At 43.6% G+C, this 25,375-nt stretch overlaps 1 protein-coding gene across 4 annotated transcripts in view; it reads left to right on the top strand.

Moving 5' to 3' along the window:
- Nucleotides 1-3,360: 3,360 nt before the first annotated feature.
- The window catches only part of CCDC138 (coiled-coil domain containing 138), a 93,512-nt gene continuing 71,497 nt past the window's right edge, over nucleotides 3,361-25,375 (top strand). Inside the window, exons 1-3 of one of the 4 annotated variants that reach the window (XM_029604590.1) lie at nucleotides 3,361-3,554; nucleotides 13,664-13,724; nucleotides 19,988-20,126. In XM_029604590.1, coding sequence (XP_029460450.1) covers nucleotides 3,459-3,554; nucleotides 13,664-13,724; nucleotides 19,988-20,126 — 296 coding nt within the window. In that variant the 5' untranslated portion in view covers nucleotides 3,361-3,458. The remainder of the gene's footprint in view (nucleotides 3,555-13,663; nucleotides 13,725-19,987; nucleotides 20,127-25,375) is intronic. The other 3 variants (XM_029604591.1, XM_029604589.1, XM_029604592.1) reach the window with 3 other exon arrangements.

Consider the following 25,375-nt stretch of genomic DNA (forward strand, 5'->3'; position numbering starts at 1 on the left):
TGTGCTATTAATTACCTACAGTTTTATATTTATATTTCAGCAATACCTCACAGTAAGATTGATCTGTCCAGAAAAATTGGAGTTTACAACCATATAACAAAACTGCCTGGAATACTGTGTGTAAGGGATTTTTTTTTGTTTTATTTTTATTTATTTAAAAACTCTTCTATACCGTCGTTAAGTTACATAACCATCACAACGGTTTACAGAAGGGCATGATAATGAAAATTATGAGTGGTACAGATTACAAATGAATCATGTGCCATCATAGTACGGTTACAATTTTATACAATAAACTGTGTGTGTAGTTTAGGCCTGTTTGTTAGGAACATATTAGGCGGTTTGAATTTAACATTAATATGCATTTGTAGGTTAAGAATATCAGAAATTCTGTTCTATGTAGGTTCCCAAATGACAGTGCAGATAAATATTGGTTGTTGTGATATGTAATAGACTAGCTCTTTAAGAAGCAAATCACATTTCCTAGGATGTCTTAGCCTAAAGATGGTGTGCCCTACAGAGATCACAGATGATAGACTGGTTCAGGTCATCAGGCCATCTGCTTCAGCAAAAGATTAGGTCAGCCCAGACAAAGTGCTGAAGCCAGATTAAACAGGCTACTAGATGAGCTTACCCATGACTGAATGGGTCTGCAGACCCAGCCCTGCTGCAAGCTTATTGAGGCTGAGAACATTCCCTACCTCTCACTAGTGAAAAATATATAGTTCCCCCATTCTACATGAGATGCATTTTGGTGTAGTAGACAATAGAGAAAGTGAGGTGCTGCTAATGAGATATTTCTTACTTTCACTTTATTGCTGTTGCTACTAGTCCAACTCTGGGCTGAAGTAAAAAAAACAAAAAACAATAATAATCTTGAAGCCATTGTATCTCTGCTCTTTTGTTGCTGGCCAATTGCAAAATCAACACAATCTTAAAATTGAGAACTTTGGCCAAGAATATTGCATGACTAGATATAAGGAGTTGAGAAATATGGCAGACATATGATGCTGAAGTCGCAAAGGCTGTGTTGCAGGTATTGCAGATATTTCTGGCCTGTTCACCTTGAATGCAAATCCTAAATTATATTGCTGCTGCTTTTTCATCTCTTGCTGTACATGTAGGAGATGTCTTTTCTCGAATTTGGTAATCTGGTCAGCCGTATCAGTTCTGCTGCTGCCTTTTGAGTTCAGTATGAACCTTGCTCAGATTAGTCTAGACCTAGTGCAGTTGGCAGCTTGGGGGGGGGTTCCCTGCACATGTTTTAGTGAGGAGAACTTGCAAATCCACGATCAAAAACATTTCAGTTGTATCAAGACTAAGAATGAAGTTGGACAATCTGATGTGCATGAGGGCTCATCACCATCTTGTGTGGTAATAAAACTTATTGATTGTGTGTAGGTTTGCTTAAGCAACAAAGAATGACTGATTAGCTGACCATGGGCTGGTTGTTTCTTTTCATAAATGATATTTTTTTTCTAGCATGTAGACAGATGGACTCAACCAGTGGGTTTATGCTTACCTGCCAGCAGATGGAGACAGAGCAAGCTGACATCACAGTATATATAACCTTGCAGTGGCACTAGCCTGCCAGTATTCTCAGTCTCCAGCAGATGGTGGACGTGCATCTCCCTATGGGGATTGTTTTGAGTTTTTCTGAAAGGAGAAATTCTAAATTCAGGAACAGAAAGCTCTACTCTCTTGCGATGATACCTAAAGGTCCCTCCCCAGTTGAGAATTCCTGAGACTATTTCCATGGTCCCTTAGAAGTGTGCCTTGCTTTGGTAGCTGGGTTTTCCAGCATGGACTTTACTCGTTCAGCTGAAAGGCAGCAGGTACAGGAGGCTGAATGCGGCGGTGATGGCAGATGCCCTCTTCCCCACCCACCCATTGCAGCCGGAGACTGTCTCTGTACTCAGCCAGTAAGTGACCTCTGACGTCCAGGCGGGTGCTCAGGTCATGGCGTGCGTTCATGCTGCCATGAGCGCACGCCGTGACCTCTTACTTCCAGCCGGGCGCTCAGGTTATGGCGTGCATTCATGCACCCTCACCGGTGGGGGCTGCTGGAAGCCGCCTCGCATGGGGAGTGCCCGATCCGCCCCGGGCTGCTGAAGCTGCTCTCGCCGCCGGCTGCCCCCGGGAAGAGGGGAGAAAGGACTGGGGCTGTGCCAGAGACCGGCACCCATGGACGCAGCCAGGGCAGGTGAGCCCTGGCTGCGTCCCTGGGCTGGGGGAAAGGTTTGCCCGATCCTGGCTCCTCTAAATGTCTTGTCCTGGGGAGTGAGGGGGTTGTTTGCCTGTGAAATTTCATCGCTCTGACCTAACGCACCACACTAACGCAGGGGTAAGGGTAGGTGGTAAATTAGCAGGTTAAACACGTGGCAAAACTGCAGGTTAAAAAGGCACTAATCGGGGCACATATTACTGTATGGGAGGGAATAGCTAATCTGATCATTTACATGCTGTGGGTGGAAAGGGTTACCCGTTGATTTAAAGAAGCAGTAAGGATGGGTTAAAAGGGATAGTGAATTGTGGGTTGGACTTACGTGGCCAACCTGTGGGTACGAAGCAGGGTAACTGCGGCTGTGCTTTACTGTATCGGCCTATACGTGAGCCAGACCAGGTTATTCAGCTAACTGATCGAACCGCACCGCCTCTAACAGAGGTGTCGTGGGGGTTGGGAGACAGGGCATGACTGGTGGCCGCTGGGTGCGGTGTGGGGTTGGCAGAGGAGAGCAGAGCTCCCTAGCCTTGTCATTAAAGCTTCATGCCCAAAAGAGCAGGAGCCAACTGCTGACCCAAAAAAGAAGCTGGAAAACTTTTTTTTTTTCCCCAATTCTTTAGAAGAAGGCAATGAACTTGTATACAATCTTGTAAGCACTGAAAACATTCTGTCAACATACAGTTTGCTAATATCACCACTAAACTATCCCCATATCTGTTAGCCGATGCATTACAAAGTTCAGCAATTCTGCCAAATTAATTATCACCCTTTTTTTTTTTCCATGTGGTCCCTGTTGCTTATGCGCGCCACCTCCTTTTAGCGCGTGCTGCCAATCTTTTCAGGTGCGCGCACAGCGACAGGTGAACGATATGACTGCAATCCAACCCCCTTACGTAAAACGTTACGACTGTACGTCACTGAACCTCGACCGCGCAACTAATGGAAGAGTTTTACAACCGCCATATTTGGTTTGGGCAAAAGGAACCGTGGTTCCATCCGCTCCCCGCGCATGTCTACAGCGCTCGTCCTTGAGTTCAGTAAACTTTTGCCCGAATCAAAGATGGCTTCCTCGGGACCCTGTCAAATGAAGCCTGCCCGGCTTTTGTTATTTACGTTGGGGGTGGGGCGTGGCGCTAGCTCGCGGACAGTTGGTTTTTTTTTTCCGGCGCGAAATTGAGGTCTCAATGGAGCGAGCGAGAGACACGGACGGGAGGAAGGCGAAGCAGCAGCAGTAATGGCAGCGCAGCGAGGGTGCGAGGCCCTGGACCTCACCCTCGAGCGCTTGAAACGCCGGTACCTGCGGGACGGAGGCAGGGGGGAAGAGGTGGAGGTCAGTGTCGGGCATGACCCGGAGTTGCCAGCTCGGACCTTAAGCGGAAAGATACCCTTGGCTTGCTCCCTGCCTCTGATTCTAGGACAGGGTCGGCATTCCCAGTGCCACAGCGCTTGGCCCTGTCTTTAAGTTATAAACTGCTTACATTTCTTTCTCTACGGGAGACTGTGTGGGTCCTTTAAAAAAAAAGCACGATGCGTTATCAAATACTCCCAGTTCCTAGATCCCCTTTTAATAAGGTGGGTGCTGGTGGCCCGCATTTTGGTTCCGGACCATAATTGGGCATGCAGTGCCCATCCTGTAACCCAGGATGGGCACTGCTAACAGTGCTTGTTAACTCCCATGTGCAGCTCCAGGAAAGGGTTTCGTGTGTGTGTGTGAGTGCATTTACTAGGCTGGGTGTGTGTTAGGATGATCCTGGGGGCAGCAAGAGAATCCTGTAGTTTTATTTTGCTTTATTGTGTTCTCCCCCCCTCCATTATCAATTTAGGATATGATGTATCTGAGGTCTTTCCCCCAGGAACAGAATGGGAGAAACTCTCCGGCCTTTAAGGCAGGTTCATGAAATTTGACTATGAATACCCTAACGAGCACTCCTTAAACAAGGTCAGAATCACATAAATGAGTATGATGACCTTGGAAAGCTGATTCTTGACTTGTAATGAATACCCTAGTAGGAGCTGAGAACCAGAAGAGAAGTACTTGCAATACCTTATTATGTAGAAACTTCCTTAACAGAACTTCACTTGAACAAAATTTAATTTTAGGACCTAAATTGATTTACACTGGTTACCTATTAAATTCAGAATCTTGCACAAAGCACTCACCATTATCCACAAATCCATACACAACCAACTTCGTTAGACCTTCAGTTCCCACTCAAACTATACACATCTGCAAGACCCATCAGAGCGGCACACAAAGGAACCCTTCAAGTTCCCCCAACTAAATCCGCTCGACTAACCTCCACGAAAGAACTGGCATTCTCCACAGCTGGCCCCATCATCTGGAACAACCTGCCGACTGATCTAAGACTGGAACCCTGCCTGACTACCTTCCGAAAAAAAACTCAAGACTTGGCTTTTCCTCCAAGCCTTCCCTTAAGCCTAACATTGCAACGATTCTTTCATTTAGCTCAACAGTCTAAATGCCCGACCCAGCCATTGTATATTCATTCGTGTTTCATTCTCCAGTTTTCTCTGTCCTTTTATTTCATGGCTACCCTAGCCCCCAAGTTCATTCTCCCTGTTATTTGTAACTGCGCCTCGGCCTTCTTGTTATATGGTTTTGTTAAGTTAACCCCTAAGTTTGATGTAAACCGGCCTGATATGAAGCTTGTCATGAAGTTCGGTATAGAAAAATGTTAAATAAATAAATAAAATTCTGTTAGAAGAAAAAAACGAACAAAGAGCATGAAAACTAGCAAAGCTAATCAGATGACTAATAAAATAACTGGCATTAATTTATATTCTGTGGGAGGTGTTTTTAATTAAACAGGAGCATTCCCTGATTGTACATGGGAACACATTTTCAAGTTTATAATGGGAGTCTATAGTAATATGGATTTTGATATATGAGGGGATTTGTTTCAGGGGTAGGAGACTTATTACTCCTGGGGAAATTCTGCGCAAAAAATGTTTTAAGTTTGCACACAAAAACTTAAAATTCTGCAAACTTTATATTGGTCAAAATACAATTTACATGACTTTCTTTAAGTAATTACATTTTAAATTAATACAGAAAAAACGTATTACTTAAAGATGCAGAATTTTAAATATTTTAAGCAGAATTTCCCTAGAAGTTCACTGTAAGAGCGTCCCTTCCACTCGCTCTCCTTTCTCCCCTGGCCACTTTGCCCTCTCAGGCCCCAACTCTTCCACCTGCCAGTATCTCTCCCCTCCACCTCTAGGCTCAACCCCTTCCACTCTATCGCCAGTCCCAGAGTTTGACCCCGTTTTCAGTACTGCCCCTCACACAGGCTCCCTCTGCTCCCCCCCCTCACACACATGCTGCTCTCTAGTACACATAAACCCTCATACAGGCTCCCTCACACTCTCTCGCGCACACACATCCCCTCATACAGGGTCCCTCTCTCTTGCATACACACCCACACAAGCTCCCTTTCTCTCTCACATACATCCTCACACAGGCTACCTATGTCTCTCTCTCATGCACCCCTTCACACAGGCTCTGTCTCACACATACACAATCCCTTCACACAGGCCTGCACCCTCACATACACACAATCACTTTTTCATACACACCAGCTCCCAATCTATCACACATACACACTCCTTCACAATCTCCTCATAGGTTCCCTCTCTCTGAATCCCACACTCAAGCATTCCCCCCCCCCCTCTCTTACCTCCCATGCTCTCTCTCACCCTCCCCTCTCCTCTCTCTCACGCAACACACATTCTCTCTCACTGGGGCCTTTATCTTCGTGGCAAGCAGAGCACACTCTGTTCGTGACACACGGTGACCTTCCATCTTCGCGGCGAGCAGAGCACACTCTGTTCGCGACACACGGTGACCTTCCATCTTCGCGGCGAGCGGAGCACACTCCATTCGCGGCACACAGGGACCTTCCATCTTCGCGGCGAGCGGAGCACACTCCGCAGCACACGGGGGCCTTCCATTTCACTGCGAACGGCGCACCTGGGCCTTCATCTTCGCCGTGAATGGAGCGCGTCCTGCGACACATGCAGGACGTGCTCCGTTCGTGGCATGCCAGGGTCTCCTTGCTATTTTCTGCGCAGAAAATGGCAATTCTGTGCAAATTCTGCGCTCCACAGTAGCGCAGAATTCCCGCAGGACTAACTTGTGTTAAGACTCCAGAAAGACTTGAAACTATTTAAAAAGGCACTAAAAACGTGGCTTTTTGAACAAGTATGTGGAACAGATGTTTGCCAGTAACTTTTGTTGTGAGGTTGGCTAATTTTATCTGATTTTTGTTTTTCCTTGTTTTTATATTCTAATGATATTAATCTGTTCTAATGATTTATTTAACTTGGATTTTTGTTAAGAATTTAATGTATTGCTAGTTTTAATGTATTACTGTATGTTTATTTTTAGTTAAATTAAGGTTTTTACCTTCTTTTAACTTTTGATATTGTAATGATTTTGTAAACTGTTGTGAAGGTAAACACCAAACATCAGTATTTAAAACTGATTACATAAATAAATCAATCTCCTGTCTGGGGCTGCTGCTGTTGTGAATTATGATGGCCAAAGGAGTGGTGCTGAGCATTCATTTGGGAGGAGACTTCCTTCCTGCCCATCAAGGGCACATGTTATCCAAGTTTGCCCATCTAGGCTAGAGAGGAAAATATGGATAAATAATGCAGCATTGAATTCTACATGTTTGCTCAGTTCTTTAAAATTATTCTTGGAAAGGTTTAAAATGTGTTTTGTTTTGTTTTTTTAGAAGTCCCATTATTTAGCTATACTCACAATTTAGTGGTCTGGTAAATTGGGGTCCTTTTATGTTAATTATTCGTGGAATCCAATATCAGCATCACACTGATGTATGCAGCATATGATTATAACACAAACAGTGGAAGCATTTGAAGAAGAAGATTTAAAATCAAGGGTATTGCTAAATAACAGGTGTTCACTTTTTTTTTCTTTCCGTTTTATTTTTTTAAAGAGTAAAAAACCTAAACCATTGTAACATCATAAAATGAGAATTGCCATGATTACAATGCTGGGTCAGAATACGGTCCATCGAGCCCAATATCCTGTCTCCTACAGTGGCCAAACCAGGTTGCAAGTGCCTGGCAAATCCCATACAGTAGTCCTAAAATTCCTGTTACTCCCAGGAACAATATCTTTCTTTAATCCACCTGGCTAATAATAATATATTATGGACTTTTTCTCCAGGAACTTGTCCGTACCTCTTATAACCTCTGCTGTTCTACTTGCCTTGATCACATCCTCTGGCAACAGATTCCACAGCTTTTTAGTGTGCTGAGTAAAAAAAAAAAAAACAAAACTCTGTTCTACGATTTGTTTTCAATCTGCTGGTTGTTAGTTTCATAGAGCGTCCCCATGTTTTAGTATTATTTGAAAAGGTAAATGACCATCCTCTGTTCACCTGTTCTACCATGCATGATTTTATAAACTTCTATCATCTTGGCCGTCTCTTTTCCAAGCTGAAGAGCCCTAGCCTGCATAGCCTTTTATTACAGGAAAGATGTTCCATCTCCTTTAGCGTTTTTGTTGCCTTCATCTGCACCTTTTCTAGTTCCACTAGGTCTTTCTTGAGATGGGGCAGCTAGAAGTGCACACAGTACTTAAAGTGCAGAGGCAATCTGAGATATTCTGTTTTATTCTCCATTCCTTTTTTGGATTTGCTTTTTTGACCACCATCACACACTAAGCTGAGAATTTCAAATTATTGTCCACAAGGATTCCAAGGTCTTTTTCCTTGGTAGTGATTCCCAATACAGAACCCAGCATCGTGTACCTGTAGTTAGGATTATTTTTCCCTGTGTGCATCCCTTTGCACTTTTCCACATTAAATGTCATCTGCCATTCATTTGCCCATCCTTTGTCTCACAGGGTCCTTCTGCAGTTCCTTGCAATCTGTTGTTTTTTTTAAAGAAATTTGAATAGATTTGTGTCATCTGCAAATTGTATCCTCTCACTCATCATTCCCTTTTTCAGATCATTTATGAATGTTAAATAGCACAGTTCCCAGTAGCGGTCCCTGTGGTACGCCATTTGGAAAACTGATTATTTAGTCCTATCTTCTGTTTCTGACCTTTTAACCAGTTATCAATCCATAATAGGATGCTGCCTCTTATCCCATGAGTTTGTAACTTCCTGAGGAGTTTTTCATGGGGGACTTTATTAAATGCCTTTTGAAATCCAAATACACTATATCAACTGTCTCACCTTTATCTACATGTTTATTTACACCAGGGGTCGGGAACCTTTTTGGCTGAGAGAGCCATGAACGCCACATATTTTAAAATGTAATTCTGTGAGAGCCATACTAACTACAACCCCCTACTCTCCTGACGCCCCCAAGACCTGCCAAATTAATTTACTATAACCCCCCATCCTCCTAACCCCCCCCCCCCCAAGACCTGCCAAAAGTCCCTGGTGATCCAGCGGGGGTCCAGGGCTCGCAGACAAATCTTTAATAAAAAAGTAAAAATCTAACAAAACCCCCCACCCTCCTGACGCCCCCCCAAGACCTCCAAAATTAATTTCCTACAACCCCCCAGCCTCCTGATGCCCCCCAAGACCTCCAAAATTAATTTACTACAACCCCCCAGCCTCCTGATGCCCCCCAAGACTTCCAAAATTAATTTACTACAACCCCCACCCTCCTGACCCCCCCCCCCAAGACCTGCCAAAAGTCCCTGGTGGTCCAGCGGGGGTCCGGGAGCGATCTCCTGGACTTGGGCTGTCAGCTGCCAGTAGTCAAAATGGCGCCGACGGCCCTTTGCCCTCACTATGTCACTGGGGTCGACCAATGGCGGCGGCAGTAGCCGCTGTGACATAGTAAGGGCAAAGGGCCGTCAACGCCGTTTTGATTACTGGCAGCCGACGGCCCTTTACCCTTACTATGTCACAGGGGGCTACAGCCGCCATTGGTCGACCCCAGTGACATAGTGAGGGCAAAGAGCCATTGGCGCCATTTTGACTACTGGCAGCAGACAGCCCAAGTCCAGGAGATCGCTCCCGGACCCCCGCTGGACCACCAGGGACTTTTGGCAGGTCTTGGGGGGGGGGGGGGGTCAGGAGGGTGGGGGTTGTAGTAAATTAATTTTTGAGGTCTTGAGGGGCGTCAGGAGGGTGGGGGATTTTGTTAGATTTTTACTTTTTTTATTAAAGATTTGTCTGCGAGCCAGATGCAGCCATCAAAGGAGCCATAGGTTCCTGACCCCTGATTTACACCTTCAAAAAATTGTAAAAGATTGGTAATACTTCCCCTTGCTTAGACCATGTTGACTCTTCCCCATTAAACATGTGTATATGGTCAGTGATTTTGTTTTAAGAATGGCTTCTTCCATTTTGCCTGGCACCCACGTCAGGCTCATTGGTCTATAGTTTCACAGATCACCCTGGATCTCTTTTTAAAAATCAGTGTCAACTGGCCATCTTCCAGTTTTGCAGGTATCATGGCTGTTTTAAATAAGTTGCTGATTACTAGTATCAGGTTAGCAATTACATGTTTTAATTCTTTTAGAATTCTGTGGCAGAAGCCATTTGGTCCCAGTGATTTGTTACTTTTCAGCTTTTCAGTCTGTTCTATTACATCCTTCATTGTCACAGATATGTTTTTGTTGCTCAGAATCTCTACCATTAAAGAATAAGAACATAAGAAAATGCCATTCTGGGTCAGACCAAGGGTCCATCAAGCTCAGCATCCTGTTTCCAACAGTGGCCAATCCAGGCCATAAGAACCTGGCAATTACCCAAACACTAAGTCTATTCCATGTTACCATTGCTAATGGCTATTCTCTAAGTCAACTTAATTAATAGCAGGTAATGTTCTTCTCCTCCAAGAACGTATCCAATCCTTTTTTAAACACAGCTACACTAATTGCACTAACCACATCCCCTGGCAACAAATTCCAGAGTTTAACTGTGCGCTGAGTGAAAGAGATCTCTCTCCGGTTAGTTTTAAATGTGCCCCATGCTAACTTCATGGAGTGCCCCCTAGTCTTTCTATTATTCGAAAGAGTAAATCACATTTACCCGTTCTAGACCTCTCATGATTTTAAACATCTCTATCATATCCCCCCCCTCGGCCATCTCTTCTCAAAGCTGAACAGCCCTAACCTCTTTAGTCTTTCCTCATTGGGGAGGTATTCTATACCCTTAATTATTTTGGTCGCCCTTCTCTGTACCTTCTCCATCGCAGCTATATCTTTTTTGAGATGTGGCGACCAGAATTGTACACAGTATTCAAGGTGCGCTCTCACCATGGAGTGATATAGAGGCATTATGACATTTTTCTGTTTTATTCACCATTCCCTTCCTAATAATTCCTAACATTTGCTTTATTTTAAACATTCAGTTTTTAAGTTTTTGTTGTTTTGAACTCCACAGAGTTGCTTTTAAATAAAATTCTGTGTCAATGAACTGAAGCTGCCACACAAAGTACTTTGTGAGCATTTGTCTCAGAAATGTGTGACTTATAAAGTACTTTGTGTGGCAGCTTCAGTTCATTGACACAGAATTTTATTTAAAAGCAACTCGGTGGAGTTCAAAACAACAAAAACTTAAAAATTGAGTGTTTAAAATAAAGCAAATGGACCTTCTACATAGAGTATGAGTTTGTACGTTAGCCAAACTCAACAGGTTGTAGGTCCTACAACCAAATACAGCAGGCACTGCATATGTGGTTATTATTTTTGACCAGTGATACCCCCTTTTTTGATGTGAATTAATAAACCTACCATTTAATTTCCCTTTTTTTTAACTTCCACTCCCTCTTTTTCCATAACCTCAGGTAAAAGATCCAACCACCCGTGATTTAAATTTTCGATATCCTCCTCATTAACCTTACTCCAACAAGCATCAACACATTCATCCAAAGATGAATAGAATTTAGAGGAGTCAATTTTTCCCCAGTTAAGAAAAACACCCACATCTTTGTTCTTGTCTAAAATCCTAGAAACTTTGAAACTAAACTTAATCAAAAAATTATCTGTCCATGGTAACTCTCTATTACCTATAAACCTCAGATCACCTATAGATAAAGCTTAATCTGAACCAAAAATCAAATCCAGTTGATGTCCTTTCACATAAGCAGCTCCAATAACGCTTTGGTGTAGGCCCCCTGCATTCAGAATATCTAAAAACTGTGACACCCTAAGTCCAGAAGAGAGATCTGTATGCAAGTTAAAATCGCCCAACACTACCAAATATGAATAATTCACTGAAAGAACCAACACATTTTTCATAACTTCTTCCCCATGAGTCGATTAAAAAATTTGGAGGACAATACCAAAGAGAAAATACAATGGGTTTTTGATATTCTAGCTTAACGACAATATTATCTGACCCTGGAATCTGATCTGTAAAGATGCATTTTAATGGAATAACATTTTTATAAATTACCGCTACACCCATCCATATTTACCTTGCCTATCACAAGTTATAATATCATACCCCTTAGGACAAATTTGTGTCTTAATAACCCTCAAATTCTTAGAAAACCAGATCTCTGTAACAAAAAGAATATCATATTCCCTTCTAATAAAATATCATGAATTTGAAGCCAGTTTTTACAAACAGAGCAGAAATTAATAAGAGCAGCAAATAACTCTCTCCCTAATTCTCCCAATTTATCCATCTTACCAAAACCTCAACTACTCTCCCTCTTCACATTTATTAAAAACCTCTGATCCAAAGAAATATTCCCGCTCCCTTTTTTTCCATATCCTCCATATAAGCCATATGTACCCCTGCTCCATACAATATCCATCAATTCTTCCCTCATTATAATCCCAAATATCTCCCCTAAGAGGTGACCACCTTCAGCCCGCTGCAGCAGCGGCTTTTCCCAGTGGTGGTAAAGGTCCCAGCAGATGACGTGATCAGGAGTAGGCAGGAACCACAGTGTCAGGTTGAAGGGGGCGGGGCTACAGACTCGATGGAGTCGAGAGAGTCTAATCCTCTTCTTGGTGGTTTCTTTGGAGGAGGTGAGCCCCAGTGCACATTTGACTTGCCAGAGCTTATGCTCTTGGGTCTGCTTTCCATTTTTTGAATGACGCCCTTTTAGCTTTAACTACCTCCCATGCACACATTGGCCTTCAGCCCCTCTTTTTTTTGGGGGGGGGGAAGTCCAAGGTGGGGGCTCTTGCTCCTCTTGGTTAGAATTCTGAGGGGAATCCCTTCTGGACTTGCCGTTTAAATAGAAAGTTTTTCTACTTCTGCTTAGGGAGCTAAATGTGTATGCAGGGGTGGACTTCCCAATAGCAAGAGTAAGCAACTGCTGCAAGTGGAGTGACCAGCCTGCCACTAAAAATGTGCTCCACCACTGAAGGCAGTTCCCACGAGCAATCCTGCATGGCCACATCAGTATATTTGGATGCGCCCCCCCTTTCCAAAGTCTAGAGAGTTATGGGCTGCCCAAGTGTGAGAAGTCTCCCCTCAATGATGTGTTAGGGGTAACTTTCAACTTCAGAAGGGGCTGCCAAAGGGATAAATCTATTGATAAATGTATTGCTCCATGGTGAGACCGCAACTTGAATACTGTGTACAATTCTGGTCGCCACATCTCAAGAAAGATATAGTTGTGATGGAGAAGGTACAGAGAAGGGCTACCAAAATGATAAAGGGGATGGAACAACTCCCCTTTGAGGAAAGACTAAAGAGGTTAGGACTTTTCAGCTTGGAGAAGAGACGACTGAGGGGGGATATGATAGAGGTGTTTAAAATCATGAGAGGTCTAGAACGGGTAGATGTGAATCGGTTATTTACTCTTTCGGATTGTTGAAAGACTAGGGGGCACTCCATGAAGTTAGCATGGGGCACATTTAAAACTAATCGGAGAAAGTTCTTTTTTACTCAACGCACAATTAAACTCTGGAATTTGTTGCCAGAGGATGTGGTTAGTGCAGTTTAAAAAAGGATTGGATAAGTTCTTGGAGGAGAAGTCCATTACCTGTTATTAATTAAGTTGACTTAGAAAATAGCCACTGCTATTACTGGCATCAGTAGCATGGAAGAGACTTAGTGTTTGGGTACTTGCCAGGTTCTTATGGCCTGGATTGGCCACTGTTGGAAACAGGATGCTGGGCTTGATGGACCCTTGGTCTGACCCAGTATGGCATGTTCTTATGTTCTTAAATATACTCAAGAGGAGAGAGGGGGTGATATGATAGAGCCACTGGGATTCATGGCAGTGCAACAGGAATGAAACTGGGCGGACTAGTTATTCCTTATGTTCTTTTATTTGCTGTCATATTCTGTTTCCATACAAGCTTCAAACAAATTCTGTCTATTTTCTGTTAATGGTCAAACTTTTCACTGGTATGGAAATTGGTATAATGGACACTCAGGGCTCACTCATTTCATGTAGTCACTGATGAGGCTTTCGTTTTTCTAAATTAAGTATGAACATTTCTTCTGTCTTGTAGGATTATCTTCCTAGTGAGATACGGACCAGATTGAAAGGTGAAAGATCTCTGCCTTACTTGGGTAAGATCAACAAAAGCTAGCTATCAGAATACACCAAGCCTGAAAAATAACTATTACTAATTATGACGTGCTGTACATTTCCTAACTCAAAGCATTACATGCAATTTATCTAAACACAATTTAAGGAAAGGGGAACAACTCAAGGCAATTAAAACAAATATAAATTAGTAAAAGCAGATCATAAAAATGACAGACAAACATAGAACATGTCAACAGATAAAGGCGATGTGTCTGATCGTCTGCCTAGCCACATCTCCCAGTTAGCACTATAGTCTCTCTCCCCCTGAGGAAGGGAAACCCGCACCAAATAAGACAATGAGAAAGTGTGAAGAAAATTCCTCTGGAAGTTAGGTAAACAGCTTGAAAATAATCTAAAAAGCAGTAAAACCTAGTAAGAGTTCCATGGCAGCATGGTGTCTACCTGTGAATTCTAGCAAACTCTGATCAGTCGTCCTCTCTTGACCCTAGCAGCCAGGAATAGGTGAAACTAGCTGCCATGAAATGAATAAATAAATGCTCCTGTGGCACCTAGTGTGAAAGCAATGAACAATTGGTTACAGTAGGCAGCCAGATCATTTAATAGGTTAAAAGAAGATCTGGGTGGATAAAGGAACACCCCATCACCAGCAGAAGCAAGCACCTCTAGTTAAATTTTGCCCACTGCCACAGATCACGTGCAGGTCCCCAGAGGCAGGCAGAGCTCCAGAGTTTCAATGTGTGGATGAGATGATGGTGCAGGGAAGAGGGATTCAGTTTTGTAAGGAACTGGGGAAACTTTTGGGGAAGGGGAGACTTTTCCCAAAGGATGGGCTCCACCTTAACCAGAGTGGAACCAAGCTGCTGGCACTAACTTTCAAAAAGGAGATAGAGCAGCTTTTAAACTAGAACAAGGGGGAAAGCCGACAGTCACTCAGTGCATGGTTCAGAGCAATGTATCCTTGAAGGATACTAATGAAACAGGAGAGTTAGGGCATCCCAACAGAGAGGTTCCATTAAAAGCAAACAGTCCATGTGCCTATATGTAAAAAATCACCGAAGCTAATGATTTCTGAATTATCCCTAACAACTGAAAAGCAGGTTATTAATACAAACAAAAAACACACTGAAATGTCTGTATTCCAATGCCAGAAGTCTAAGAAGTAAGATGGGAGAGTTGAGTGTATACCAGTAAATGATGAGATTGGCATCACAGAGACCTGGTGAAGGAGGATAACCAATGGGACAGAGCTATATCAGGGTACAAATTATATCGCAATGATAGGGAGGATCAACTTGGTGGGGGTGTGGCACTTTATGTCCGGGAAGGTATAGAGTCCAACAGGATAAAGATCATACAAGATAGTAAATGCTCAGTAGAATCTATATGAGTAGAAATCCCATGTGTGTTGGGTAAGAGTATAGTGATAGGAGTATACTACCATCCACCTGGACAAAATGGTCAGACAGATGATGAAATGCTAAGAGAAATCAGGGAAGCAAACCAATTTGGCAGTGCAATAATATTGAGAGATTTCAATTACTCCATATTGACTGGGTAAATGTAACATCAGGACTTGCTAGAGGCATATTCCTGGATGTAATAAATGATTGCTTCATGGAGCAATTGGTTCAGGAACCAACAAGAGAGGGAGCTATTTTAGATTTAATCCTTAGTGGAATGCAGGATTTGGTGAGAAGGTAACGGTGGTGGGGCCACTTGGCAACAGTGATCATAACATGATCAAATTTAAACTAATAACTGGAAGGGGGACAATAAGTAAATCTGCAGCTCTAACACTAAACTTTCAAAAGGGAAACTGATAAAATGAGGAAAATAGAAAAAACCTGAAAGGTGCAGCTGCAAAGGTTAAATGTTCAACAATTAAGCTTTGGAATTTGTTGCCAGAGGATGTGGTTAGTGTAGCTGTGTTTAAAAAAGGATTGGATAAGTTCTTGGAGGAGAAGTCCATTAACTGCTAATCAAGTTGACTTAGGGAATAGCCACTGCTATTAATTGCATCAGTAGCATGGGATCTTCTTGGTGTTTGGGTAATTGCCAGGTTCATGTGGCCTGGTTTGGCCTCTGTTGGAAACAGGATGCTGGGCTTGATGGACCCTTGGTCTGACCCAGCAGGGCAATTTCTTCTTATCACTTTGCTTAATTATTCTCGTCAAATTCTGCAAGAAGTTAAATTAGAACATGAGTAGGCTATGTGATTATGTAACAACTGACAAGGAGGCTGATGTAATCAAATGCATTAGTCTTAGTGCTCTGCTTTGAGTTTAGTGCCCTTTTTTTTGTAATACAATTACTTCTCATGGATTTAGTGCATAAAAAACTGTATGCTAAGCAGGAAGTAAAAAAGTGAATTCATTTTAGCTCACTTTGCATGCTAATGAGCTGCATATGGAATTACTGCCAGTGCTAAAAATGAATGCACTTTTTACTTCCCTTTTAGTGCTGAACCTTTACTTCATTTCAGGGTTTGAAATAAAGTTTTAACTTCATTCGCTTCCATGAGAAGTTAAAGAATCAGCCCCAGATTGACCATTTTGGGACCCCCAGATCCCGGAAAACCCCCCCCCCCTCCATCTCATGCTTCCTGGACCCTGATTCCAGGAAACCTCACACCCACACTTGAGTCCGGATCCACACTTTGTTACTCGCCTCCCACTATGCCCACCATCCACCAGCTATGGCTTCCCACTAACCTACATCCTCGTACCCATTCCCCCCCCCCCCCCCCCCCCCCCCCCCAGTACCTTGCTCTCCTTCCCAATGAATACCCCCAGCCCAGTGTGTGTTGTGGATAAGGTAAGTGGATGGGTTAATTGGCCTCTGTGATCCCGGACAGTCTCTCTCTGCTTGGGGGAGGCCCTGGGTCAGTAAGAGAGCCTTTAACCATAGAAACAGAATATGATGGCAGATGACGACCATAAAGCCCATTCAGTCTGCCCACGCACGCTCCTACTCAACTCTATAGACCACCTCTCTCTCACAGATCTTTCGCTCTTAAATTTTGATACTGTCTTTATCTCCACCACCTCTACAGAGAGACTCTTCCATGTGTCTACCACTCTTTCTGTAAAGAAATATATTTAGTTGGATTACTCCTGAGTCTACCCCCTTTTACCGTCATCAAATATCTCTTCATTCCAGTGCCTCCTTTGCATTTCAAGAGTTGTGGCCTCCTGTGAATTTATTCCTTGGAGATATGTAAATGTCTTTATCATATCTTCCCTTTCCTTCCTTTTCTCCAGGATATACATGTTTATGTTTAAATCTTTGTCCCCATATGCTTTATGATGAAGAACATTCACCATTTCAGTGGCTGCCCTCTGGACCAATATATATCTATACAAGCCGTTAAGCCCGTTAAAATGGGCTACATTAAAAAAAAAAATTTCGGTCCGTTTTCGGACACTGCACCCGTCTACACTTCTTTTCCCTCACTCCCCCTTCCCCTCGCTCATTCATCTCAGTCACTCATCCTCCTGCCCCCACTCAAACTCCCTTCCCTAACTCTCACTTCCCCCATCATTCGCTCTCCCACTCCCTCACCTCCCCCCTCACTCTCCCCTCCCTCATTATCCCTCTCACTCACTCCCCTCACTCACCTTCTCACCTCTCACTCCCCTCACTCACCTCCTCACCTCTCATTCTCCCTCCCACCTCCCACCACCCCCTCACTCTCACACCTCTCATTCTTCTTTCCAATCCCTCCCCCCTCATTCTCAATCCCCACCCCCTTCCCTCTCCCTCTTATGCTCTTCAGCGTGGCCTGCTCATGGAGACGGGAGATCTCCGGGGATCCCTCCCCAGCGTGCACCTCAGCTGCTCCATGCCACCGCCGCCACATTTCCTCCCAATATCGCTGCCGCCGCTCCTTCCACCTATTGTAGCTCGGCCCACCTGACACTCGCATACCGCCGCTGCTCCGCCCGATCCACAGGCAGGAAGGTGTTTAATGAGCCTCCGGTGATGTTTCCCACAGAGGGTAAGGGGTCGACTGCACTGTGGGCAGAAGCTGTGGTAGGCTCTGGTTCAAGAGAGTAGTAGGACCCTTGTCACTGTGAGCCATTTTCTCCAGTATTTGTAGTTTTATTGAGCCTTTTTGATCAAACAGGACTCAGATGCAAATAAATCTGGTTCAACAGGAATTTTCTTTGGGTCTTCTCCGCCTATCCCTTCCAGGGCCAAGAGAGCCAGGAGAAAGCTGAACCCAGAAAGGGACATAGTCTGTGGTCGGTGGATAAGTGCCCTTTTTTCTGAGGGGGAAGGAAGTGGAAAATGAACCAGAGTGGGGCTTCCTAGAAGAGGGTGAGATTCCAGTGGCAGAGGGGGATGAACCCCAGGTGGTTGGTTTGTTTGTTTTATTTCTGTACCGTCGTTCTGTGGTACAGTCGCGGTGGTTCACAGGAGCTAACATTCATAATTGCCAGTGATAATCACACAGGCCCTGGCAGAGCTGGGCGTTGAGGAACAGCAGGTGAAACCAGAGCAGGAAGGGAAGGACCCCATTTTGGAAGGGCTCAGGGGCCCTGTGAAGGCTTCCCCTTTTCATAGGGTGGTATATGCTTTGGTTTCAATGGCGTGGGAAACCCCAGAAGCTGAGCTGAAAGTAGGGAGAGCCATTGCTGACCTTTATCCACAATCTGAGGTAGCCTTGGAGCAGTTGAGGTTCTGTAAGGTAGATGCCCTGGTTTCTGCAATCACAAAGAAAGCGATTCCTGTAGAGGAAAGTATGGCCTTAAGGATTCACAAGATAGGGAAATGGAGGTCTCTCTTAAGCAGGTTTTTGAAGTGTCCACTCTGCCTGTCTGAGCTGCAATTTGTGGTAGTTTATATGTCTAGGGCATATCTGTGCTGGGTGCAATAGATCCTGGTAGTCTGAGAGAAAAGGAAGTGGATAGACTGGAAGCTGGACTCACCTTTATAGAAGATGCTCTATATGATCTCATTCAGACTTCGAGCGGTATGGTTGGCAAGGCATCTGTTGTAGCTACGCAGCTGGGCGGCAGATGTTTGATCTAAGTCATGGTTGGGGAAGCTACCATTTTGAGGGAAATTTCTCCTTGAGGAGGATCTGGAGAAGCTGGTAAAGCATTTAGGTGAGTCACAAGCTACCTGAGGATAAGCCCAGGAGGGCTCGTAAAGGGGTCCCCAGCAGGTCTAAGCGTAGGGAGACAAGATGATACTAGCCAGGAAAGGCTTCTACGTCATTTTATTCACAGAGGCAGTTGAGGAACAAGTCGCGGTCCTTTAGTTCGAGCTGAAGAGGCACTAGAGATGGTGTCAATCGTAGCGCAGGAGGATGAGAGTTCTCAATGAAAATCAAGGGGTTCACTCTCCTAAACAAATTGAGGGTCAGTTGTCCTAGTTTTAGGCAGCATGGCCCTGCAGTACTACGGATCAGTAGTTTGTCTATAATTTTAAAAAACGGCTATGCTTTAGAATTTTCTCGTGCAGTGTTGGACCCTTTCATGATTTCTCCCTGCTATTCAGTAAGAAAGAAGACAGCAGTAAGGGACACTCTCTGGAGTGCCTTCTCCAGTTGGTGGCGATTATTTTGGTACCAAAAGGAGAATGGGATCAAGGTTGTAACTCAGTTTATTTCGTGGTTCCCAAGAAAGAGGGTACTTTTGTACCTTTTCTGGATTTAAAGAAGGTGAATGTCTTTCAAGGTGGCACTTTTTTTTTTTTTTTTGCATGGAAATCTTTTGCTTCGTGATCATAGCGATACGAGAGGGAGAGTTCCTTATGTCTGGATCTTTTGGAAATATAATCTGCACATTGCATCTGGAGGGGGGTCATTAGTGGTTCCTCGGGTTTGCTGTCCTAGGAGAACATTTTGAGTTTCAGGCTCTTCCTTTCAGACTGGTGATGGCACAAAGGACCTTTTTCCAAGGAGATGGTAGTTGTAAAAAACAGCACTCCATAAGGAATGGGTCTTGGAAGAAAGTGGTAGTCTTTGGAGTAATGTAAGGAAATATTTATTTTCAGAAAGGGTGCAGGAAGCAGAAAACAGCAGCCTTGTGGCAGGTGACAAGGACTGCATTGGAATTCAACGGAGCATGGAACAAGCCTAGAAAGGAATGTGGATGGGCAGATTGGATGGGCTGTATGGTATTTATTTACTATAATGTTCTATACTTATATGTTTAAAGTACCACAGTGGTGTTCTTTATTAATCATGGAGAAATGCATAATTTGATGGATGCCAAGTACATATGTTTCAGTTTTGGATGACAAAAGGTAACTTTTCTGATCATTTATGTTATAGGTGGTTTGGACAATTTGTCAGAAAGTTCAAATATCACTGTGTCACCGAATGCTACACTGTCACGATTACCTCCTCGTGAAAGAAAGTATTATAATAAAGTTCTTTCGGAATTTATCAGAGTTGTAAAAAATGCTGATAGGTAAGATGTTTTCATTTTGTATTTCCCTGTCTTCTGTATCCATGTTTAGCTTCCTTCTCTGTCGACAAGCAGGGCTGAATTAGTCGTGACAATGCAAAATGTACCCTTCTCTCTAGGCTCATAGAGCTTTTACTCTACTGTGCATGTGCAGGAATTCCCACACGGGTGTTGCCTCATGAAGTCCCTTGGTCTTTTTTTGTCCGAGCCTCAGCATGGACATGTATCTTTAATTTCCAGGAAATATTTCCTGTTTTCCTATTTTTTTGTTTATTTAGTTGCCCCACCAAATAGCACTTTTCAGTGCAACAAAAACAAAACCCTAAAAAGATTTCTTCACAGGATGTCCAGTTCTTAAAAAAAAAACAAACCCTCACAGTAAGTTGTTTCACAGACTGTATGCAGTAGGAAGATGTACATTAGTGATGGAAATATCTGCTACCTTGCCTAGGTCTGGACCATGCCCAGGCAAACTGCTATCTCTGTAGTCACAACATTCAAGGGCTTGGAAATGGAGGAACTGTGTAAAATTCTGAGGTGCCACAGTCAGTCTGGAGTGGAACCTCCCCAGGTGTAGAGTTGAGCAGGAGCTCCTCTAAGAGGTCTCTTCCCTGCTCCACTTTGGTGGAACAGCCTGGGTTCTTGGGATAAGCAAATCAAAAACTAAGAAAAAGAAACACTCTGCAGAGCTGGCTTTGCATCCAATGCTGAAAAAGCATCCGTCTGTGACTGCAATGCAGCTGATGTGCCATCAGTGCACATGACTCCAGCATTGTCAATGCATCGTTCTCTGGCATGGTTGATGCTTAGGGCTTCATCGAAGCACAGAGCATTAGCATCATCGACACACAGGGCTCTGGAGCATGCGATGCATCAAGCCTTGACACCAGTAATGCTATGAGAGACTGAACAGGCTGCTCCATTGTTGATACATTGGGCAGCAGTATCAGCATCTGGTGGTTAAAGGGGCAGTATCAAGACATCACCAGTGTAGGTGGGAACAGCAGTGATCAAGGATAGCAGAGTAATAAAATTGGCACAAATCTTTCCTGTAAAAACAATCTAATAAAGAGCAATGCAGAATAAACCCCAGCTCAGAGTTCCTGAGCTATTACTCAGTCAAATATGTCACTTTCCCACAAACCTGCACACCAATAGGTTAGTTTGCATAACATTTTCTAACTGGTTAAATTTCTTATTTTATCTTGTGTATGGTAATAAGACTGCATTCTTGTAAGTCATATGATTTCTTGAAGCTGAGCCCAGAAAGCAGAAGCAAAATGCAACACTGACCTTTAACATACTGTTTAACCTTTAGCATACTTTAACATTTCAACAGCTTTGGCTATTTCTACAAGTCTGATCAGTGCAATTTCATTGTGCTGTTATCTTCCTGTTTTCTTCACCACCACCATTAGTGTCCTTTTCCCTTATTCATGTTTGTTTATTGAACAATTTGTCATTTTAATTTTACTGTCCATTTTAATTTTAATGTTACTTTATATGTGAACAGTGTATTACTAACTATATTTTATGCTTGTCTTATTGTTAACCGCCCCGAACCTTGGAGGGTACAGTCAATAAATCATTTATCCTCAAGAAAACCAGGGGGTTGAGACTCATCCTGGATTTAAGAAGCTTGAGCAAGAATCTGCTCTGGGAGAAATTGAAAATGAACTCCCTTTTGTCTAAAAGGGAGAGTGGATTGTGGGCCCTGGATTTGAAAAAACATGGTCATCTAAGAGATGTATCTACTAAATACATCTGTAAAGCTGCCACTTGGTCATCAGTGCACATTTTCACATCCCATTACTGGCTGGACAGTTTATCAAAAAGTGACAGTAAATTTGAACTAGGAGACTTGCATAACCTCTTTACCCAGTAGTCCACTTTCCGTAGTGATTGGGTTGCTTATTCAGTAAATGCTCCACTGCAGTTCTCAGCTTGGGACTCCCCGTGTCATGGTTAATTCAACCCTGTTTGACAGAAAAAGCAAATTTCTTACTGTAAAAGGTGTTCTCCATAGACAGGATGAAGTAGCCTTGCTAAATACTTGTCTACCTCCCTGGAGAGTCAACTACTTAACTCTGTCATCTACTGAGGAACCTTAAGAGAAGATGCCCATGCAGGAATTACCCAGCATGTTCAGTAGAGCAAATGTTCTATCAACTTATAGAGAAGGGTCTGTTTGGCACCATTGGATGACATTATTTATTTATTTATTTATTTATTTAGGTCTTTTTTATACCGACACTCATGATACCAATCATATCGTATCGGTTTACAATAAACAGTGGTGCAATAACATTAAAATTAACAACTTCGTGAACAATAGGCTAGGAGAGAGGGAGAGAGTGAAAAGTTACAATAAACAGGGGTACTTGAACTGGGAGGAGGAAAAGCCAGAGTAGTGGCTAGCATAGAAATAGGTAGTATTTACCACACATGTCCTGGTTAATTACCACACATGTCCTGGTTAATTCATGGTTAACCATGTCCTGGTTAATTAACCAGGATATGGTTAACCAGGACATGTGTGGTAATTACCACACATGTCCTGGTTAATTCATCCTGCTGGCTATGGAGAATATAGTTTAGGGTAAGCAAACTTACCTTCTTCCTCTGGTTATATATGGTAATCCCAAAGAATAGTTGTTGAAGACTGTTTGGACTACCAGCATAAAAACACTTTATGATGCCACTTTAGGCCAGTCAGCAAAGCCATGGAAAAAGAGCTGCATTGTCACCAGAATGTGTTTGGGGTTTTTTTCCCCCAGGGACTTGGGTTATTGCTTAAGAAATCAGGAGGTCAGTATTGAAAAGAAAATGGCTAAGTAAGTTAGCCGGATAAAACTTATCTGACTAACTTACATGGGATATTAAGCAGCACAGCTATACTGTTGAATATCCCTGTATCCAGCTCTATGTAGCCGGATAAGTTATATCCGGCTAAGTTAAATTTGCTCTATGGCAGGTCTAACTTATCCAGTTAATCTAACCAGATAAGTCTGAATAAGTAGCGCCAGATAAAGTAATGCCACCCTGATCTGCCCATTTCCAGCCCTGAGTTATCTACCTAGCTACTAAGCTGACTAAGTGGCAACCGCTGAATGTAGCCAGATATTCAGCAGCTGCCACTTAGCCGGATAAGTTCTCCTTTCCTAGTGTGTAGACAGATGGACTCAGGACCAGTGAGTTTATGCTCCCCTGCCAGGAAATGGAGCAAGCTGATTTCACAGTATATATAAACCCTGCAGTGTGTCCAGCCTCCCTGTATTCTCCGTCTCCAGCAGATGGTGGACGTGTATTTCCCTATGGGGATTGCTATGAACTTTTTGAAAGGAGAAATTTGAAATTCTAAATTCAGGAAATGAAAGCCCCGCTCTCCTGCAGTGATACCTAAGGGACCCTCCCCTAGTTGAGAATTCCTGCGGGGATGTCCGTGGTCCCTCAGAGGTGTGCCTTGGTCCTGTAGCTGGGTTTCCGGGCGTGGACTTAGCTGCTAGTTCAGCCAAAAGGTAGCAGGTGCAGGAGGCTGAGCATGGCGGTGTCCACAGATGCCCTCTCTCTCTTCCCCCCCCCCCCCCCCCACACACACACAGAGCCAGAGATAGTCTCTGTACTCAGCTGGTAAGCACTGAGTTCAGGACTTCCACCTGTCTCCGTTCTCTGCATATCACTAAAGCCAATACCAGTTTACCATCACCTCAAAAATTCCAACGCAGTGATAGAACATAGATCAACCTTCCAATTATAATGACCTTCATAATAGGCATCATTTTAGTTGCTTAGGCATTTTTCCACTCTGCCTTATGTATAATCATTTGGTCATTTTAAGTCCTATTTCCAACTGGATTTGCTTTCACAATTTTTTAAGAATTTTTTGTTTGCACTTAAAAGTTCCTCTTAAAATACATATATGTTGTGCTTAAATTTTGCACTTATCTTGAAATAATTTCGCCTTCACAAGTGTTGATGGTTGTCTTGCTGGATTCCACAAGAAACTGTTGACCCAACACTGGACCGTGTTTCGGACTGCTGTGAAAAATCTTCAGTCCTTTATCAAGGGTAATTACAAATTACCCTTGATAAAGGACTGAAGATTTTTCACAGCAGTCCGAAACACGGTCCAGTGTTGGGTCAACAGTTTCTTGTGGAATTCCAGGCGTTTTCGTCCCTACAGAAGGGTGACCTTTCAGCAGACTCAGCCTTTTGGTAGGTCTTTTTGTCCCTGGCAGCTCAGAGAGGAGCGGGCTCAGGTGGTGGACCTTCCCAAGCTTACCAACCCACCTTCCGGAACAGGAAATAGAGGGACGTCTCTCTCTCTCTCTTTTATTGGAGGTGGGTAAAGATCACGTTGCACCAATGGGTCCTGGAGGTGATGCGCAAAGGATATGCACTGGAATTTTGCAGTATTCCTCAGGACGTGTTCATGGTGTCCCCTTTCCATTCCCCGCAGAAGAAGCAAGCAGTGGAGTTCATGGTTCAAAGGCTCCTCAGTCTGAGGGCTGTGGCTTCGGTGCCAACATCTCAAGAAAGCATAGAGTAATATTCCATTTATTTTGTTGTGCCCAAGAAGGAGGGCTCCTTTTGTCCCATCTTTGATCTCAAGAGGGTCAACCATTACTTGAAGGTGATTCATTTTCGAATGGAAACCTTATGCTCTGTAATAATGGCGGTGCAGTCGGGGGAATTTCTGTCCTCCTTGCATCTGTCAGAGGATTACCTTCATGTTCCCATCCAATTGGAACACCAATGCTTTCTACACTTTGTGGTGTTTGGGCGCTATTATCAGTTTCGGGTGCTGCCTTTTGGTCTAGCCACTGCTCCCAGAACTTTTTCCAAGATTATGGTGGTGATAGCGGCAGCCTTGCGAAAAGAAGGATTCCTGGTGCACCCGTATTTGGATGACTGGCTGATTTGAGACGTCTCAGGAAGAGAGCCGCCTGGTGACACACAAGGTGATCTCCTCCTTATTCCAGGAGCTCGATTGGATGGTGAACCTGACCAAGAGCAATCTTCAACCATCCCAATCGCTAGAGTATCTGGGGGTCTGGGTCGACATGGGACAGGGCAGAGTTTTCCTACCAGAAGTTCAGAACCAGAGATTGTTGTCTCAAGTGCATGAGTTGATGAACATTATACACCCGACGGTGTGATCCTACCTACATGTACTCAGCTTGATGGCAGCTACCCTGGAAATGGTGCCAAGGGCAAGGGTGCATAGGTGTCCTTTTCAGTGCTCTCTACTA

The sequence above is a fragment of the Rhinatrema bivittatum genome, chromosome 5 (genome assembly GCF_901001135.1).
Source record: "Rhinatrema bivittatum chromosome 5, aRhiBiv1.1, whole genome shotgun sequence".
NCBI classification, from domain to species: Eukaryota; Metazoa; Chordata; class Amphibia; order Gymnophiona; family Rhinatrematidae; genus Rhinatrema; species Rhinatrema bivittatum.